General features: G+C 42.3%; 1 protein-coding gene across 11 annotated transcripts in view; it reads right to left on the bottom strand.

The window, feature by feature from the left end:
• LOC140268457 (receptor-type tyrosine-protein phosphatase F) overlaps positions 1 to 16,615 on the bottom strand; it is a 169,753-nt gene that overhangs the window by 33,321 nt on the left and 119,817 nt on the right. For 6 of the 11 annotated variants that reach the window (XM_072363323.1, XM_072363322.1, XM_072363326.1 and 3 more), the window contains 6 exons: positions 15,776 to 15,893; positions 12,548 to 13,132; positions 11,641 to 11,741; positions 10,808 to 11,055; positions 9,083 to 9,161; positions 7,677 to 7,901 (listed from right to left, as the gene is read on the bottom strand). In XM_072363323.1, the coding sequence (XP_072219424.1) occupies positions 7,677 to 7,901; positions 9,083 to 9,161; positions 10,808 to 11,055; positions 11,641 to 11,741; positions 12,548 to 13,132; positions 15,776 to 15,893 (1,356 nt within the window). The remainder of the gene's footprint in view (positions 1 to 7,676; positions 7,902 to 9,082; positions 9,162 to 10,807; positions 11,056 to 11,640; positions 11,742 to 12,547; positions 13,133 to 15,775; positions 15,894 to 16,615) is intronic. The other 5 variants (XM_072363324.1, XM_072363332.1, XM_072363327.1 and 2 more) reach the window with 1 other exon arrangement.

The following is a 16,615-nucleotide window of genomic DNA, read 5'->3' as shown; positions in this document are numbered from 1 at the left end:
GAGGAGGAGGCGGGGGAGGTGACAGAGAGTGTGCGTTTCCACCTTGGTTGTAAATGAGACGTCTTTCCAGTCTCCAAATGACAGTGAGAAGGGGGGGAGAGGGGGTGGTGGTGGTTGTGTGTGAGTGTATATATGAGGAGCGGACAGACAAGGCAATGCAGTATGGTGTTTGGAAAAAAAGAGTCCAAAGAAAAGGGAGAACAACTGAAGAGAGCAAGCTGACAGATGAGAAAGAGAGAGGGAGGCACACAGCATCTGTCATTAGAGCTCAGCAGGCCACCTATTGAATGCTGATAGGATATGCAGGTAGGACGGAGGGAGTGGGGTGTGTGCAGGAGTATGGGTGACAGATCGCAGACCTCGGAGGGATTTGGGCTCCAAGCATGCAGCGGGAGTGGCGGGGCAGCAGGCAACAGTAATCCGCATCATTAGCTGCACAGCAGCCAGCTCTTTGGCACACAGGCAGATATTAATTGGAAAGATAAGCTGAGATGAGCTCAAAGAGTACTGCACTCAGTCATATAGTTCTGTTATCTCTCGTACTCTTGGGCAACTGCCGGAAAAATTTACATTATGGGTGTGTGCGTTACAGCATGTCTCAATCGTGTACGTGCAAACCAGAGTGTGCGCTGACATTAGGCACAGACACAAGATAACTCAAGCAGGGAAGTGAGAAGATTCACATTTTCATATTACAGCAGTAGTTTACAGCAGTGTTTTTCATTTATCTTTGTCTATCTCACTCACAAATACATATCGAACACACAAGACCAGTTCTCCTCTGCTCTGTGTGCCTTTGCGAGGGACCTATTATCTGAGAGTAAAGAGAATCAGCACAGCGACGGGACCCTGCTCATGTGACGACACCAAAAGGCTTCCTGTTCTTTCGGGAGGGCCCAAAAAGGCTTTAGGACATAGCCCTGCAGGGAATCCTGGGAAAAATTTTCTTTTTTTTCTGGTCACAAATAACTGCAGCTGTGCTTTGAGAGACGGATAAGGGAGGAAGAGCAGGGGACAGAGCTGAACAAAAAGAGAGCTTTTTGTCTGTTGGTCACGGCGATGTAGTGGGATCATCCATTTGAACAGCCGTAGTAGCTGATAAAAGATCAGTCACGCAGCTAATAATGCTAGTGGCCTTGCACAAAGAAGCAGCGGTGCCGTGAAGGAATGTGTGAGCCTGAGAATGAGTTAGAGACAGTGAGAGACATTAGTTTATCTCTTACAAGACTGAATCATCATCTGTTTATGTGTGCAGTGTGGACCATGGGTGGGTTTGGGTACATGAAAGGTTCAAAACCTTTGCTTGCAATTCCTATGCTTTTAAGTATGGATGACAGTATATCTTTCATGGATTAGGTTTTGCATTTTTCACTGCTGTTGACCATCACTCCTGTGATCTAAATTGTTGCTGTAGCTAATAAACTTTTGATGCATGTCTTCTCAGGACGAGCCAGTTCACGGTTTCTACTTCTGAGTGTCTGCACGAGTCCTTGTGGCTTTGCATGATGTAAAAGGCCCAAGAAGACTAGGCCTAACACAATTCAAAATTAACAATCTAACTGCAATTACTTGGGATACTTGCAATCGTATCTGCATAAAGCTTAATTTACTTTTACAAAAACCAAATATGAAAACAAAGTAATATTTCCACATAATTTCTGCCATTTAATAGAGAGAATTTAATAGCCTTGCAGACTGATAGCTTATGTCTCCTTAATGATATAATGCCTTTGCGCTGCTGTCATCTGAGAACCTATAGCTATGTATATACATGTATATTTATTAGGCAATTATACATTCTTGGATTATTAGTAGCCTTGTGCGGCAATAGATGCATACAGACTACACAAGAAAGACAACTAAAGCAATAATAGTAATTATTCTTATGGAAATTAATCACCTGGCACAACTTCCTCTAATTCCAGGGGTGCTTGGAGATAGAAAAAGTCTCAGAGAGGTAGAGAGGTCAAAATTGCAGAGACACTTAAAACATATAATTTACTAAGTATCTGGTCTCAACAACACTATCAAGGATGCCTCCACAGCCAGCCGCATTCAGCCAAAGATTGTGACTGCGCAGACAGTACGGATTGAAAGCATGTTAACTCTACATAAACCATTAAAGGTTTAATGAATATTTAATGAAGCCAGTTTGAGGAGATATTTTTCACTTTTCCTTGTTTTTTTGCTCATCCTTGAGCTACTAATCCTGTTGTCATTAAGATGTTGTTTTTTTGGTTGTTTTTCTTATCCTACTGCACATTGAATGCATTAGCAACACAGCCTGATTAATGCCTCAACTGAGTGTGTCTGCAATGTCCTGGCTGATGTGGAAACCATGAATTGCTATTTGTAACATTTTATTATCATAACCTTATCAACTAATCAGGAGCTGCAGTTGACAATGAGCTTGTTCAAGTGTTTGGGGCTTGATATCAAAAGAAGTAGCAGTAATCTATTTAACTGTGTCATTCACGTTTCATTCATATTTCACATCAGCTGCTATTCAGAGCTCATTTTAAGCTAACTTAACTGAAGTGCTCTCTCTATCATCAAAAAATTGATTACAGAGTTGCTCAAAAACCCTGAGAGCTGGACCAAAATGGATTTCATGAGACAATCAAATGCACAGAGCAAATTAAATATCAGATACAGATTTGATCAAATTCTGTTAAACCTTATCCCTCGTGACGAGTGACAGCAAATGGATGCTTGCTAACAATACAGATCATACAGTCTGCAATGGACCATGGCAAGCATTATGAATGAATGACTGCATGACGAAGTATTTGGTTACTTCTGCAAGAGTGTGTACCTGTCAGTATATCTGTCAGTGTGAGCATATGTGAAACATCAGTTTCTCAAAGCCTTCCCTCCATCTCCTCTGAGCCTCCACAAGTGAATGTGTTTGTCTATCTTGCGGAGAGCTTGCGTGTATGATTCCAAGTGTTTTTCTGAAACCCAGCAAGTGAACAGGAGAGGGTGATGAGAGATGGCAGAGAACAGGAAGTCAGCGAAGGAGCAACTAAGGTAGAGGTGCTATGGTACATGTAGCAGTAGTATACTGAGTGTGGTATCAGGCCTGTGGGCTACACAGCTACCCAAGTCAGCGACTGCTCCACCGTCCCCTGATGGCATTACGTGCAGCACAGGCACATTTGTTTCAGCTCGCCATTGACCCCGCAATCTCCCCGCCTCTCCAAAAGTGACTTGAAAAGTGAGCCGCAGGGTGTGTGCCAGACAAACAAACAAACACGCAGAGACGCCTGTTATGTATCCGCAGCTTTCTCTGCCTCTCCGGGGAGGCTGAGGAGCCCACACAATCCTCCTCAACTCATGACACAGGCAAAGGCAGGGAAAGGGAAGGGGAAGAGATAGAGACGAATAAATGGAGGTGCAAAAGGTCAGAGTAGGATGCTATGTATGAGTATATGTTTGTCTGTGAGTAACAGAAATGAGGCTGCAGGGTCTAGTCTATACTGTGAGATGACCCCTCTCTTTTGTCCTCTCCCTATACTTCTTTCTCTGCTCATCCCATCACATGTCCCCTTTTCCATTCAACACCAGAACCCGCACTTGCGCCTGCTCTCGAGTTGTTTGAACACAAAGCTCCCATTTCATTTCATTTCATTCGGGAGCTATTCAGATAACTCGCGATCGGCGTATATCCATATAAGGGAGTGAACGGGGCAGGGACGATGCAGCCTCTAAATAAGGCATTATCTGTCTTTATTTCACCAATACTTTAAGATGAATGAATGAATGAACGTGTACTATAGCTCTGTTAGCTCATAGCTACTGTTATGTGGCTACTTGCAGCTATAGGAGAGCTAACGGAGGGAATTTTACACACGCCTCTACTGGGACCACTTCACCCACACGCATGGGTGAAGCAAGTCCTGGTTAAAATCTGCGCAGAACTGCACCAATAGAAACTAACTAGGTATGTGTGCAGATATTTTTAAAATGCTGTGTGATCGATCTTGTTTCATTATAGGTTGCTCCTCTGGTTTTTATCATTATACAGCACTGAGTATACATTATAAAGCACGAACAGTAACATGCCATTTTAAGAATGACTTGATCTATAAATGGTCATCAAGGGACACTAATAAAACCACCTGCCCATAGTGTTGGTCTCAGCTTGTGCCAGCTCTGATCCATTAGGTTAAGAGAAGGGGACCTGTGGGGGTGTCCTGTGATGTCAAGCGCAAAGTTTCTTGATGGGATCTCTGTGGATCAGGCCTGTTCTGGTATATCATCATCGCTGTCACTACAGTTTTTATGGGCAATCTTAAATACTTGAAATGAAGGCAAGTGAACTATTTTTTATTGGTTGTTGAATGGCAGAGCACTTTGTCCTGATGATGGAGGCTGCTGGTGTTGGGGATGCTGTTGCCGTGGGCACCTTGCTGTTGCCATGAGTGTATTTGTTAAGAAACAATGTTTAGGTTGGTGTTATGTGTCAAAATAACATCCACCAAATCACCTGTTAGTGGTTTTAATGTTGCTGTTCGATGCGTATAGTACATTAGGCACTGCTTTTACAACTCTTAACGTTTCTCTGTGGTTGTTCCTAATAAATTAACTATTACATGAATAAAGAAAAAGAATCCGGATATCGAGAGGCATTGCTAGAGGGAAACACCTCTGGGGGCAAATGTAACATCGCACAGCTGAATATATATGTTGCCTACACTCCTACCACCTTTGAAAAGTTTTACTTAAATATGCTCATGTTCCCCACTTCATTTTCATAATTCCCTCTTAATGCTGTTTGTCAAAGCCTTTCAAATTTTGAAAGAAGCCTGTCTTCAATGTTGGTGTTTTAAGCCTAAAGCAAGAGAATTAGTGCTACAAAGTCAAATCCTCTTGCTAGTGAGGAATATAGAAATGCCCGGATAGCATTGGAAACAGCAAAATGCGGTCAACACATGAGATTACTCTGTTTTGGTTTCTTTCTGTGCCAGAAGCTCACCTTTCTCTTATCACAAGAAAAGCACACTTTAGCAAAATCTCCTCCTTTGCCACTAGTTCACTTCCTCTCATCCGAGCTTCACAGGCTGGACCGGACACAAGGAAAACATTTTGCCATCCTCTTTTCCTCTATCCAACACCTTCCCTCCTCTCTGTCTCACATCACACAGCATTTCATGCTACCTCCCTCCCTCACTCTCTTCTCGCATTAAATGATACTGTTTATACACACCCAGCATCTATCATCCCATTTCACACTTCCCCCGGCTTGTTTATTTGCCCTGGGTGCTGGGGAGACATGAAGGCACACTCCCTTCTCCTTCCTTTCTCTCATCCCCTTTTGCCTTTCCTTCCTTCTTTTCTTCTCTTCAACCACTGCTGGCTGCTTGTGACCATTGATATACGAGGGCTTATTAAACCCTGGCGGTCTTGTTTGATCTACACTAGGGGAGTTTGGGGTTGCAGTGAGGAAGCCTAGTAAAGACACAAGTCATTTATTCCAGTACTTGTTGTTTTATTCTCCTGGGTCTGGTGAAGATCCTGCTTGAGGCAGCCTCTGCCAACTGCTCGATCTTGCTGCACACTTTACCTTCTGTAACACTATGTTTGGTAATAAATGCTTTCAAGTGTCGAGTGGGGGGTGACAAAAACAAACGCTGCTGCGGTATCCGAGTTTCCCAAAGAGTGTGGTTAAGGGATTCATGCAGCAATCAATGACGGCATGCCAACAGTCACCACCGTACATATTAGCATGTTTAAAGTGCACAAAAAATAAAAGTTGTGAAAAACAAATAAATCCCAGTGTTTTCAATAAGCTCTGTGATGATTTTTTTAAACCAAGGACGGCATGTTTTAAAGAAGTTTGTGTGACAGTATGATGCTGCTGCCAGATAAGGTTTTTGTTTTAAAAGAACACTGACACTTCTGAAAAAAATACCTTTCAGCGTGCACATATTTACAAAAGCTCTAATGTTCAGCAGGTTTGAGCAACTTATTATTTATCTTTCATTTCTCAAAGTAGTAGTATCCAAATTTGAATTCTCATTTTGGAATTTTGACAAATGATTTTAAGTCTATTTAGTCTATCCTTAAAACCTACCTTTGACTGTACTTCTTTATAACAAGATGCAACAATGATGAGGCAGCAAAATGATGTCATGGGGGGAACATATTTTGGTGAAATCAGTGGGCAGTCATTCAAATTCTCTCTGCAAATGTTATAATTATTGTATGTTCTAAATCTTTCTCAAAACCTGCCCTTTCCAGCTTGCAGGTCAGAGCTTCTTGCTTCTTGTGTATTTTGAAAACTATAAAATGTAGTGAACAGAGATGCTGCTTGAAATGAGTGGCTCATTGGCAGGCTTATACAAGTTGACATCTGGTGAGTCAGAATGCAGCGTTGGTGCAGTCTTTGTCATGCACTAAAGAACAGAACTTGCTTTAAAATTGGCCAATTTAGGAGAGAAAGCGTCTCATTTGCACAGAGCTGAAGAAATCAGGTTACTGCAGAGAGCTTTCAATAAACAGGTTGTTGAAGTGAAGGTAAACATAGTTTGACACACCTTGTGAGTCAGGTCTGATTAATCCAAGTGATTTAGTTAGAAAGGCGGAAAAGTGCGACCCAGTTTAAGGAAGGGAAGTACACAGAAAGATACAACTCTTGAGCCACACTGATCCAGCATGGTGTATCTTGCAGGTACGGTGAGAGTGTTGCGCAACGTTGGGATTTGAGCATCGCCTTTGAAGTCAAGCATATCACGGCTGCCCAGTACAGCCTCCTTTGCACATCCCTCCCCTTCTCTGAGTGGAGAAGAAGGGGTTTACTGGGGGAGGAGGGGCTTTAGGGACATGTAAAGTAGCATTTCAAGGGAATCAGACCAGCTTTACTGTTGGCCCTGTGACCAGGCCCTCGACTTCCTCTTAACTCCAGCCGCACTAATCAATCTCCTCTGCGGTGTTAGCGCTAGAGAAAGATGTAAAGAGGGAGAGGGATGCAGAGAGGCAGACAGAAAGGAGCAGGAGCTCAGAGGAGGGAGTAAAGAGAAAGAACGAGGTGAAAAGTCTGGGATTTGGTTTTGGACATGAAGCAGTTGTGCTCTTCCCCTCTGTGGATGCCCAAGGCCCAGCTACTGAATATGTATGTCCCGGGCACTGGAGGAGCCCAGAGCAATCGCAGACTCTCATTCCTCTTGCAGTGAAGTTTAGCCCAAACCATCCCATAGAGAGCTGGGCCTCTGTGTTTGTGCTGTTTGACGAGTGCATAGTGCCTCCACTTAGAAAGCCATGAGTCTTGTATTAGCATTGTTAAGAGATCTGTGTGGGGCACTGCTGGCTGCAGAAATAGAGGAGCTAGATTTCTGATGTCACTGTCAACAGATAAGGGAGTTATCGGGACAAGCTACAATTACTTTTAGAGGTGGCTGTATTAAAGAGTAAGTGGGAGTAAGAACAACAACAATACGGCTTGCCACTGCCATTTTGGGAATGCTTGAGGAACAGCGTGGTTGGAGCTTGTGACAAACCTAAATAGTTTGTGTGTAAAAAGAGAAGTTGCTGCAAAAAATGTACAGAACACGTTCAGGTGACTTCTGCTTTAATTTGGCTAATCCAAAGTCTTTCCTCAGAAGCCAACATAACATATTGTCAGGTAAGACTGCCTGCCCTTATCAGTCGGTGGAAAACGTGTGTGTGTGTCTTACGTAATTAGCTGCGCTGTCTGTCTCTTCATATTCAAGTACTGCCAGGACGAAGCAGAGGTATTCCTGTTGACTGATCAGGGGCTTGTTGTAGAAGTTGCCGTATCGCAGCTCATCACCCAGGGTAAAGGTGGTTGGCAGGGCATGCAACTTAGCTGCGATGTATGGCTTGGAGGAATCCAGGTGACGCCTGCGCCTTAGGACCGGTCCCTCACTTGACCTGAGCAACTGGAGGAAAAGTAAAGTGCAACGGTTATCATCAAAATTAGCAAGAATGCACACTGAGCAAACCTCTGACATCTGACAACTTGTCAGGCGTGTAGCAATGATCAAATAAATTCTTGGCAATTCATTTTCTGCATTGTGGAAAAAAATATATACTAGTGGGTTGAGTTTGGACAAAAACTAACTTACATGCAACACAATTAAAAAAATTCCATCTTAAAATAACAAAGCCTTTGCACTGACGGTATAAGTCCAGGTCTAGTTCTGCCTCTATAAGAGATAAAGATTCCACTGAGTTAAAATGCCCTTTGCACCCTGATATAAAAGCAAACAATGCAGCCAAGCCACGAAGTGAGCAATTAGCGCTTGCTCCAGCTTGCTCCAGCGCTTGCACACAATCTCAGCATGACTGCCAGCCCGGTTAATAAATGAGCAGGAGCATACAGCACTGCGGCATTGTGTTTTCAGCAGCATTTTGTTTTCTGTCAGTGATGTCTGATGTGCTGTTTCAGATGTAGCTTTATTAAATCATTATGTTGGCGGGAAGAGACAAAAGCCTGCTCAGTGTTTAATGACTCAGGGAGTTCCATCTCTTTCTGGGTCTCCTCTGTTATTTCTACAGGGAGCATGAACAATAGCGTTTCAAACCAACAAGCCTTGTAGTTTACTTAAAAATTCTGCTATTAATATTTCGGCATGTCATTTAACTTAAATTCCCCCATGGACAAGGTAGACCTTTATTCAAAAGAATAATAAAGCAGTCATAAATCTTTAACTTCATTTGAAGAGCTTGTCTAAGATTTTGTGTGAAGCTTGCAAAAACAAACTATAAAGGTAACAGTAATTTGTAAATACTGATTCATAAAGTGCAATACAAATAAAGTTTAATTAGTTAACAGCTACGCCAATTGTTAGACAACATTAAGGCTATCCTCTGTGCATGCAAACTGTTAAACTCAACAGATGGGCACCGGCTGCAAACCTGGCATCCAATCAGGATACTCCCCACCTACTTGAGTGAGTCATTGTTTGAAATCTCTGCCCAGACACCTCTTCCTCCCTGAGCCCAGGAGGGCAGAGCTAATTAGCTCTAACCAGTGACTCCCTACCCAGTTGGAAGGGAAGATGCCATTTGTGACCCCTGACCTGGCACATTAGTCAGTCAGCCACTGCCTGGCACTCACCTCATCCAGGTCCATCTCGTCTGGATTGTTCCACCGACGTGTTGCCTGGGACACCGGCACCACCACGATATAGTACCACCTGCCAGGAAAAATAAAGCCTGTGTAAAGACAGAATGACTGAAGCACATACACGCTGGTATCAAAGTGGGCCAAGTGCATTAATAACACGGTCAACACATTTAACATACTTTCACTGTGAGGCTTGTTGGGACGAATTCAAAAACCAAGGGGTGCACAAGCCGGTCCAACCAAGGTCGAACACCAGCAGACTGGCACTGCATTCTCCAATTAATGACTAATCATTAAGAACATCTGCCATGTAGACTGAAACAAACACTATCCCAGTGAGGGGAGCCTTCAGCTAATAGAAATCCCCGTAGGATTCCTAAGGTTAATAAGAGCAGCTATGTAAGTAGCTGTGTGTGAGTGTTCCTCTCCTGCTATCATTAAAAAGACCAAAATAGAGGGAAATGAAAGACAGTAGAAAGGCATTAAGGGTCAAACTAAGGAGTTTTGACAATGAATTAAGGGGCGTGCTTGTGAGAACACAATGTTCAAATGTTTGTGTGAGTGTATATTTGCTGGCTCTCTCTGGCTGTCTCACTTGTTTTCTGCCAGACTGTTTTCCCACTGCTAAAAGTTTCCTCCCCACTGCAGTATTTTGTAGAACGAGCTGCTGCTGACAGCAAAAGCAGCTGTCTGTCTCCCCTTCTTTCCAGGCTTCGCATCTGTGATTCAACAGTCACTCAAGTCTGGGAGTGGGAGAAGACATGTATAACAAGACTCCTCACAGCCCCTCTCACCCACACAGCTCCTAACTCTCCCATCCCCAATCACCTGCACTCTTTGTCTGCCAGTCCATGCTGGACCTTGGCGAGCTTTGACAGCCCTGTAATCTTTTTTACTAATCAATGCTGTGCGCTCTTCTTACAAAGATGTATCTCTATGTGTGCGCAGCTGAACGAAAGCCTTTACTTGCAACCCTGCACTCAACAGTTTGCATCAACAGGGCTCGACCTGATGGTAAGTCTCAATTATCATCAGCTTCTGTGTAATAAAGATGGCTGAGAGCAAAAGTTGTAGTTTAAGCTTTAGAATAGTTCTTTAGTACCATTTGGGGCTGCAGTTGTCCAGTTTCAGGTGTATCAACTCGTGATATATCAACAGTTTGTCAAGAACCGAATAATCCTTTTGGGGTAAAGCAACCCTACAAATTATTTATCCAAAGTATTGACTTAATTTATGTGTTTTTTAGTTATGTTAGTTCAATATTTTGGCATCAATTGCACTAAAAATAATATATATAGATGATATAGTTATTTATAAAACATAAATTTATGTTTCTGTTAAAAATGATTTAATTTACTTTGTAGTAATTTTCTTCGTGAGATACTTCGCCTTTTTAATTTTCCAAATTATTTTCTCCATTTCCCCAAACATATTTATCATGTACATTCATTTGCTGTTTGATTTACTTATTATATTCACAATTTTACCTGAATTATTATCATTATTATTATTATTACTAATGGTTTATGTCTTGTTATGTTTCTTTATCTTATTATGCAAATGAAGGGGGCTGTCACTCAAGCACAGTAGCTCTGGCCAGCTTAAATCTGGTGTTCGACGGTCTTTTAAATGTATTTACTCAGTCCAGTATGAACTTATTTTTTATTTTGTGGTGGAGACTGGGAAGGAGCCAACCCTGCTTGACTCAGCACTGACCTGACACCAGTGGTGGTCTGGACTTTTGGCAGGATGATTGTCATCTTGCCACCTTGAGCCTGGTGGTTGTTTGGCTTGGTTTTGATCAGGTCTGGGGCAGTGCGGATGGACACCTTCTGCTGCAGACCTCCAGCAATGTTGCCTCTGCTTGTCAGCACAAATGAGTAGTCGGTGTTGGGCTGCAGCTGTGTGATCAGCTTCCTTTTCAAGTTCCCCAGCACTTCCACACTTTGCTGGTTATATAAGATCTGTAAGCACACAGTGGAGGCAACTACAGAGTTATGGGTTGAAGCTAAGATACATACACATTCATACAAGCACACTATTCTGGCTCTCTACTTTTTGAAATGCACACATTAGGAAGCAAAAAACAACAGCAGTATAGTCCCATGGGAGGTGCTCATCTCACTTGACACCTCATCTCACATCCTTCCGTCACACTTGCCTACTGGTGCATATCCAATAGTTCTTTACACTTCAGATTGCCTTTGCTCCTTTTAAATGGAGTGGGGATTGATGCAATATCAATATCAATATGTGTCAGATTATTACACCTCATAAATGAGCATGAATCTGCACTATAAGACAATCAAAAGGGCTAAAACTTAAAAGTGCTGTAATGAAATCCAACTATATTACAAATGTATGAGCTCTACATACTATACTGGGTTCAAGTAACAATCATATTAAGTTTCCTTGGAAAAAATGCAGAATTAGAATTATTCGATTGTATGTTATTTTGTCATTTGCTATGATGATTTCATCAAGAATCTTCTTTTTCTAAGTATGACCTCAGTATTGAAGAGAATATTTCCTGCCTGGCTGGCACTCACCTTAAAAGGAAGCTGGGGTTTGTAATTTGGTGGCAAATCCCAGGTGAGCAGGACGGATGTTTTTGTGACAGCTTTGACACCAAAGTTAAGGGTTGGAAAATCTAGAATGGGGAAAAAAAAATTAGTTAATACTATATGCCAGGCATCCTGTTCAGTACGAAACGAAAATCTAGGTGTGTAATTCAATTTCACGCAAAAGTAAAGCAAGTAGCTCCCTAAATGCACAATATGATCGTGCAGTATATTATGGTGATACCTCACGACCCAACTTAGAAAGCAATGCTGGAGTTCAAAGAACAGAAACATTCACGCTTGATTACAGATCACACAACAATAGCCTTCATCTGTGTAAGCCTGTTCCATCTATTAAACCCCATTCACAACATGACACAAGCAGCAGATTGGGATCTGCTTTTGCCAAAAATATATGACAGAGAAGTGGCGACTTGTGCATCAAAATAGGCATTAAGCACATTAACAAAATTAGATCTTACATTTATAAGATTGTAAGATGCATAAGAAGGTACATGCTGGGTACTTCTTAGATTTATGTCTAATGGAATGGAGGATGAGGATGCGTGGTAATGTGACTGGAGCATGTAATAAGATTAGCACTCTATAAATCAATAAACAGTGCTGCAATGCACTGGGTGGAAAGACATGGCTGATAGAGACCGAGCCAGTTCTGCAGCGTTTGAGACATCAGCAACTGATATAGAGCTCATGTATGTGCTCATGAACATTATGCTGAGAGCAATCCTGCATTCACACGTACAAGAGCAGTTATATAACCGTTTGAGCCTAAAGGTTCTAGTTTCTATGTAAACATGTATTAAACCCTGATATTGTGTTTTCAAAACAAACAACCCTGGAGTGTTTATGTATAAATGTTAGTTAGATGTCCTACCACTTGTCCTACCATTTGACATGGTCCTGCTCTGGATGCTGGGGCTGAGGGGTCCCCCGCCCTTGTTGGTAAAAGCCTGCACACGGATATCATAAGTGGTATCGGGATTAAGGCCCTGTATAGTCATGTGAGTGTCAGCCGTGCGGTTGGTGCTGTTTTGCTGACTGTTGATGTCCCGGTACACGACCACATAGTAAATGATCTTGCCGTTCCTTTCTGGCAGCAGCGGGGGTTCCCAGGTCAGCTGGGTGCTGGACTGGGTCAGTCCAGTGACTTGGAGGTTGGTCGGGAAGCCTGACGGCACGTCTTCAGGCGTGCTAATCTCCTTTACGTAGGCTTCACCAATGCCAGCGCGGTTACGGGCGCTGAGGCGGAAGATATAAGTGGCACCTTTGTGCAGACTGGTGGCAGTGTAGTGGTCGTCTGTTTTTCTCAGCTCGCGGGAGGTGTAGGCTTCCTCGTCAGTGCGCTTGTACTGCAGCTGGAACCCCATCAGCTCACCCACCATTTCCTTAGGAGGCTGCCACTGGATCAGAGCTGTGTTACCCATGGTGGTGCTGATAATCATAGTGGGTCTGCCTGGCACTAAACAGAAAAAAGTAGCAGAGAGAAAAACAACTTGAATTGAAAGTAACAACTATTCTGTATCATACAGCAACGATGGTGCCTATTTATACTACTTGCACTGTGTAGCCAGATTATATATCGCCGGCACACAAGGCACCAACAATATACATTTATAGCGGACACATGTAGCGTGATGTGATAAGATATAAGGATTTATCCGAAAGTTCTCACGATCTGAATAAGCCTTATCTTACCTCGTTTTAGGGCACCTTCAATCGAAGGAAAAAGACAGAATCTTATGATTCTGGTATGTTAAATTAATAATCAATGATCAATTAATAATCAATTAATAATTCATAAATTCCAGTCTCATATAGTCGCTACTCGTGAATTCGTTGTGGTTGACTTTCAGGGACTGGACCGGTCGCGTTCCTGCGCCGGAGAATAAGCCTTCCTTCTGGTAGCTCGGAAGACGAACGGGTGGTGTGTCGGAATTCACCGCAAATAATGATAAAACTGTCCAAGGGTCAAGTTAGTTTTGGTTGCTGACCAACTCTGATGAGGCGAACTTAAATTCACCAAAGATTGACAAAAAGGTTGACAAGCTGAACGCTGGCTCCTTTTGGTGATCAAAAATAGGTGAGGATGCTGCAGCAGCAGAGCTTAAAAGGCGCTATAGAGAGGAGACAGGATGACGGACAAACAAAAACGCAAAATGTATCTTTCTATTACATTCTTCCCTTTCTGTCTTTGTCCGGACCTTCTTCTTCCATCTCATCTTCCTCTCCTGCCATTTCCAAAGACTCTCCGCCAGACTCTCATTTCATCAATTAGAGCTCTCTGCTCTTCATCTTCTCTACTGATCTGGACCTTCAATATTTTCTTTCACTATTCCTTCAATATTCTATTCAATATACTGACTTTTCCTCGCGGTTTCCGGAGTTTGATTCGAGGAGGCGGGGCATGACGTAGGCCTACGCTACACTTTCAGCCAATGGTATGCCTGAAAATGTTGTGACGTCTGCCTGGGCGTTTTTTGTCAGGCGAACTGCAAGGAGGTTTGCCTCAAAGCAACTCGACTCCTGCATTCCTCCATATCATAAACATTTGTTCAGAGGATTCTAAAACACCATAACTTGTTAAGATATAAAGGATAAAGATATAGCATAGACTTAGGATATAAAGACATCAAAAACAACATAACATGATGGTTATGAGTCTCAAAATTCAGATGGATATCTGTAAAGTTATGACGTATGAATAAAGAAACAACCAATGTTATTTTCCTGTGTTAAACACAGAATACAATAAGAAACAGCTGAAGCATTAGTTAACAGTTGCATTGTTTCATATAAATGTCACATGTCATATGCAAGTTATTGACTTAGTTTTGGGTTTAACTATTCAGAACTACAAACCACTCGGGGGAAATGTGGCTCCATAGGCTGATTAGCCATTTTCCAAAATAATAATATCTTCCGTATTGTTCCATGTACGATCATGAAAAAGGTATTAAAATGCAGCTTGTGATATCACTGAGAACATGAAAGCACATTTAATACAGTTTCAAGATTCAGCTAAGAAGTGATTCTGGGTGAGATCCTTTTGAGAGGTCCATGCTGCGACTGTCTCTGGCTTGAGTCAGTCATTTAAAGTCATAAGTTTGTATTAAATTCCACACTTGCGTTCGCTACAACTGGTAATACAATTTTTTGTTATAATAAGCAGGAATACTTTTTACAAGACAACAAGAATGTGGAGGACTAAAACAGGCAACAGGCTCTTTGACCATAGTTGTTATCCTTGTAGCTCTGCTCCCTTACATGCTAATTACCACTCCCACAGATAACCCTGCAGATGCCCACAACAGGAAGGGATGAGATTTGACTATCCTACAGACTGTGGTGGCCCACAATTTCTGGGAAGAACAACTTTCTAGGAAAAATTGTTTATTATTGTCAACTGGACTGTCAGCACTAATCAGCGAGACTGAGGTCGAGTTGCCAGCCGCCGCACAAACCAGTAAGATGGATCTATCAGTTCCAGATCCTCCAAGTGAGATGCTTTAGTTGGTAAAAGTGTGGTTTTAAAAGTTATTTCAGGGCAACGCTGACTCCTGCAGCTGCGTGTAAAGCGTACAGTGAAAATTAGCATGCTGACCCGGGAGTCGAGTTTCCAACCGTACAGAGCCATTTAACCTGGGTCTGAGTGCCAGTTGTAACCCTTCCTTTGAAATAGACAACCCAGATGTTCATGGGTTTAAATCCAAAACAGAAGGGGACTGGGAATTCTTTTTCAAAGCATGCAGTATTTATTTTAATCAGCCTTTATATTTCTAAGGATACAGTTGAATGAATTCTACCTGCAAACTCTAACTATAACAAAACAGTCAAGAGACAAACTGGAGTGAGCTAACTGAAGGTTGTATGCCTTATTCAATCAAATTCAATCAAACTGAACAGGTCTCTTCATTTTGGTCAATGAAATGAACATGAAATTTCAGTCATGTGAAGAGTTTTCTAATCCTAAAGCAACGTTGAATAAGGAACACGGAGGTTATCAGTTGTAAAGCTTTAAAGATGATAAGACAATGTGTATAAACGGAATATGGCACATATTCTCTGTTTTACATTGAAATACCCTGATAAAACTGCCTCAAACCTGCTCCAGTTGTAGTGATGACTTTAGCTTTGCTACGAGCTCCATCTCCCTTCGTGGTGTAGGCTGCAACGGTGACAGAGTAGGTGGTTTCAGACTGTAGTCCACCAATGATGGTCTCCTGTAAAATGGCAAGACCACGAGGTCAGACACGAAATGGAATCTGTGAGCCTGATCAAAACCTGCTCAGAGGTGAGAAAAAACTAACCCCCCTCAAACCAGCTCCAATCCCCTGAAAAACACACAGCACCAAAAGAAACCAACACAAGATTAAACCCCCTCTCCCTCCACTGATAGATTCATGATCAATTTACCTGCATACAAAACATTCAAAATATCTAACAGAGGAAGGTTTTTGAAGGCACACAAAACAGGACCAGGAACTTTTCTTAGTCAAGAAAAACTCCTGAGCCATTTTGTAAGGCACACGCTGAACCCATTAACCAACAAACCAAATGAACCAGAACATCACCAGTGTGTCAGTGTTCATGCCTGCCGCATGGATAAGCATGAGATTATACCCAGAGGAGCTTAGGATCTGAACTGCACTGCAGTCTGTTGAAATCCCACAAAATAGGAAACTTCTGAGTGTGGGAGGGTGTTCAAACTCTTTGAAATAAGTCCATGAGATAAATAAGTACAAGACTTTTGAATAATGAAATTAGATTCTTGGCATTTATTGTGTCGAGACCGTTTGGCTGAATGTCCAAACAGTCTCGGCACAAAAACACCGACACACTAAGGTGGCTGAACAAATCGGTAACACGGCAGTCAGGAACAAACAGATAGAGAAAAAAAAACACAACTGAGGTAACACACTGTTATTGGTAACCTGCTGCAGAG

This window comes from Leuresthes tenuis, unplaced genomic scaffold (genome assembly GCF_036924035.1).
Source record: "Leuresthes tenuis unplaced genomic scaffold, fLeuTen1.0.hap1 SCAF_14, whole genome shotgun sequence".
In the NCBI taxonomy this organism is placed as follows: domain Eukaryota; kingdom Metazoa; phylum Chordata; class Actinopteri; order Atheriniformes; family Atherinopsidae; genus Leuresthes; species Leuresthes tenuis.
This window is presented reverse-complemented; position numbering and strand designations above follow the sequence as displayed.